The sequence below is a fragment of the Cryptomeria japonica genome, chromosome 1 (genome assembly GCF_030272615.1).
Source record: "Cryptomeria japonica chromosome 1, Sugi_1.0, whole genome shotgun sequence".
Taxonomy (NCBI): Eukaryota; Viridiplantae; Streptophyta; class Pinopsida; order Cupressales; family Cupressaceae; genus Cryptomeria; species Cryptomeria japonica.
Genome location: NC_081405.1, coordinates 559521327 through 559525051, shown reverse-complemented (window position 1 = coordinate 559525051; position 3725 = coordinate 559521327). Strand labels below are relative to the sequence as shown.

General features: G+C 36.8%; 1 protein-coding gene across 1 annotated transcript; it reads right to left on the bottom strand.

The window, feature by feature from the left end:
• Positions 1–809: 809 nt before the first annotated feature.
• Positions 810–2577, bottom strand: LOC131071821 (scopoletin glucosyltransferase). The gene has a single exon (XM_058007784.2). It carries the CDS (start codon positions 2453–2455, stop codon positions 938–940), a length of 1518 nt encoding a protein of 505 aa, XP_057863767.2. The 5' UTR covers positions 2456–2577; the 3' UTR covers positions 810–937.
• Positions 2578–3725: the final 1148 nt, after the last annotated feature.

The window sequence follows — 3725 nt, the reverse complement described above, 5'->3', positions numbered from 1 at the left end:
AATTTTTGTTGACTTTTAGATAAAATGGTCTATATATCTTAAACTCATTGGAAAACTTATTGAGCTCCAATCACAACTACTACCATTAATTTTTGTTTTTAATTTTTAAGATGAAATAATCAAAATGGTAAGAATTGGATTCAATCATACACAAATTATTGAAGTTTAGCATAGTAACAACATGTAATATGGAGTGCTACTTGGGGTTGATTATTGTGATACCTTATTACATCATACTAAGATATAACAAACAATTTATTTTTATTTGATATAAGTTTCTAGATTTTTAATTATATTGATCAAGGATCCTTTATTTACCTCAGGGTGAATAGAATTGATAAGTCAACACTGTATAACTAAGAATCAAATTGCAAGCTAGAATTCCTACAATCACCATTGCATTGTTGTGAAGATAAGTGTGCACAAACCAACCCCTTGCCAGGCATTTCATTTACACTTCATTTTTAAATTTCCAATCCAAAACACATTGATCAAACAATATTAAAACCAAGGCAAAATAGCTGCATTCATAACACAAAAAAATATTGATGGAAGAAAACTATTTAAAATGACATGTGAAGACACTTGTTGAGAATAACAATCATACTCATGTTTTATATTTTCACATTTATATTATTTTATATATATAAACTACTAATATATTTGATATATGAATTTTTCTATTCAAATTTGGATCAAGTGTGTTATATATATATGTTACTATTATGTTCTCTAATTAAACTTAAGCGAAATCAATTGTTAAATGTCTTTAAACATCTTTATTATGTTCTCTTAATTATAAAATCTCAAAAAAAAATACTTAAAATTATATAAACAATAATAAATACGTCGACTTAAATATACTTTTTCTTATGAAATAAACCGTATACGTCGACTTAAAGATACTAATCAGTACATAACACTTTTTCAGTAAAATTCAAGATTCCATTCCACCTCTCCTGTGCTCTGTCGGTCTGGAATTTAACTTATGCATGTCACTGACAAAACCTCTCAAATCAGCAACTGAAGATCCTTCCCCTCTGATAGCGTTTGTAGCCATCTCCCTCACCTTCTCTGCGCGCTCTCTCATCTCTTCTTTTTTCTGCCCAACTAGAGCCATTGTCACAACCTCCTTTACTCTTTCCTCCTTCGGAATCCCATCTATGTGTTGGCAGAACTGAATTCCTACGCCTAATTCTGCAAACAGCTTTGAATTGAAGTGCTGATCTCCAAACATTGGCCATGCAAGAATTGGAACACCAAGAGAAATGCTTTCCAGTGCAGAGTTCCATCCGCAGTGGCTTATGAAGGCACCCCCCGAAACATGGGAAAGAATTACAAGCTGCGGAACCCAGCCGCGTATGATTAACCCTCTCTCTTTTGTTCGCTCCAGAAAGCCCTCTGGCAAATATGTGCTAATATCATCAGTCTTTGACTCTGAAGATGCTGGTTCGTTCTTTGGGGGCACTTTAATAGTCCAAACAAATGGCTGTTCGCTGGCTTCTAGACCTCTGGCCAAGGCATGCGTTTGTTCTTCTGATAAGAAAGTGTGGCTTCCAAAAGAAACATACACAACCGAACGAGGGCTTTGCGAATCCAGCCAGAAAACCAGTTCTTGTTCATTGATGCCCACCATTTTCCCTCTAGTGTTAACATTACCTGCTCCCCCAGATAAATTTTTTGGATGCACAGGGCCTATGGCCCAAACTGGTTTAGCCGTCAAACTTTTCAAGTGCTGGACATAGAAAGGCTCGAGCTCATGGAACGTATTGATCAGTATTCCCGAGCCTTTGCCAATCTGCTGGTAACACTGACTAACATAACGTTGAATGAAGTTTGAAAGATCTGGATTGAAGTAAAGTGGGGATACCTCATGTTTAAACAGTCGGAGAGGATGAGGCAGATTGAAGCTCACCACAAGACTGTCTTCCCCGTCTTTCTCCAATGCGCTCTGCAATATTGAACAGGAAAGGGAATGCAGCAGACTTGTTGCAAAGGCCCCACAGGTTTTGAACAGGATACTGGCAACGCTATATTTTTGGGCCGTGTCTACAGCCCACCCTGTAAACATATCGTAGACAATACACACTGGAGGTATTGCTCTTTGTTGGTGGAATTGCTGCTCCATCCAAGCGTCGAAAGGGCTTTGAAGCCTTTCCGCCATTTGAAAGATTAGGTTTTTTGACTCCCACGGACACAAATCGCTCCTCTCTCTTCCTTGTAAGCCTTCCACGGTGGGCATGGGAATGGCAACCAGCTGAATATCGAGACCATCGTTCAGAGCTTGATCGATGTAATCCTGCAGGAAGGAGACATTTCCAGGCGTTGTGACGTAACTGATGGTGAAGCCATTGGAAGCGAGGAGCTTTGCGAGGTCGAGAAAAGGAATGAAGTGACCAAGCGCTGGGAATGGCACAGCCACAAGGTGAGGCTTCTGCAACCCACTCATCTTCATGAACCTAAACAAGCTGCTGAAATGAGTTGGTCCTCTTGTACATGTAAAACCGGATTATGAGTTTGTGGTGTTTTATTTGGCTGTGTACAAGATATGCTTCGGGCAATTGCTGACACTAGTCAATTTTAACTTCCTGTTGCCCTTCCGTCATGCATGACGAGCTAGGTTTTGTTAGTCATGATAGAAATAAGGAGGAAACGACACCGAATTGAAGGCATTCATACGACAAAAGTAGGTGGCCACATAATGCCATAAAAGTAGTACTCACATGAGAAGTGGAGATAAAAGGTGAATAAAGGGTATTGATTATGTCGTTAAAATGGGTATTGATAAGACTGTTATAATTAAGGGAGAGGAATTGTTATGAGGGTCTTTGATATTTTTTTTATCCATAGTATCAATGTAGTCTATTGATTGATACACAGTCCATTGATTTGGATGGATATGTTAAAAGATGGGAGGGAATTTGTCTTTTATGAAAAAAAAAGATGCAAGGTCTTAGGTAGAGTTAGGTTTTAATTCCTCGGATTGTTGATAGTTATAATAATTCTTTATTATTTTGTAATATGTTAGGGGAAGCGTACTAGTAGTCATTATAGCTAACTTCACACACCTATAGATTCTAAATGGTACATTAGAATTTGATGATCTTTTTTTGGTTGTCTCTGCATGTGATTTAACTGCTTTTAGCTATTGTTTTGGCTTATGGGTGGTAACGCTGCACATTATGAGACCGTTATGCATGCAAAGATCAAAAAATTCACATTTCAAAGTGTCGCCCGATACTTGCTTAAAGATGTCTCAATAACCATGCACTTAAATATGCCAATACTTATGCACAAATGCCCTAGCAGTTGTGCATTATGGGTACCAATAAAGGTGAATAAATTGGCCAATTATGGTCCAAAAAAACTAAAAAAATGAGCGGCTATTGGTACATGTGAAATTAATTAATGGGATTATAGTTTTTTATTTTTTTTATTAAGTTAGTAATTACAGTGTTGGGTGTGCAAGGAGTGAATGGTTATTGGAACATGAATAGTAATTGATGCCCTTTTCCTATTTTTGTAAATAAAATTCGTATTTTAGCTTATGTTCTTGATAAATTGCATCTATTTGTGAGACATACCAAATCACATTTTCATAGAATAAAAGTTGAATCTTATGCATTTCATGTCAACTCTTTATGTTTGAAGTTTCATTTTGTATATTGTGGATGATGGTATAAAATGATGGTGATTATCTAATCTTTCAAAGATAGTATCTCCCA

Bases quoted from the DNA above. Each gene is read 5' to 3' on its own strand.
- LOC131071821 (XM_058007784.2), bottom strand. From the start codon at position 2,455: ATGAAGATGAGTGGGTTGCAGAAGCCTCACCTTGTGGCTGTGCCATTC.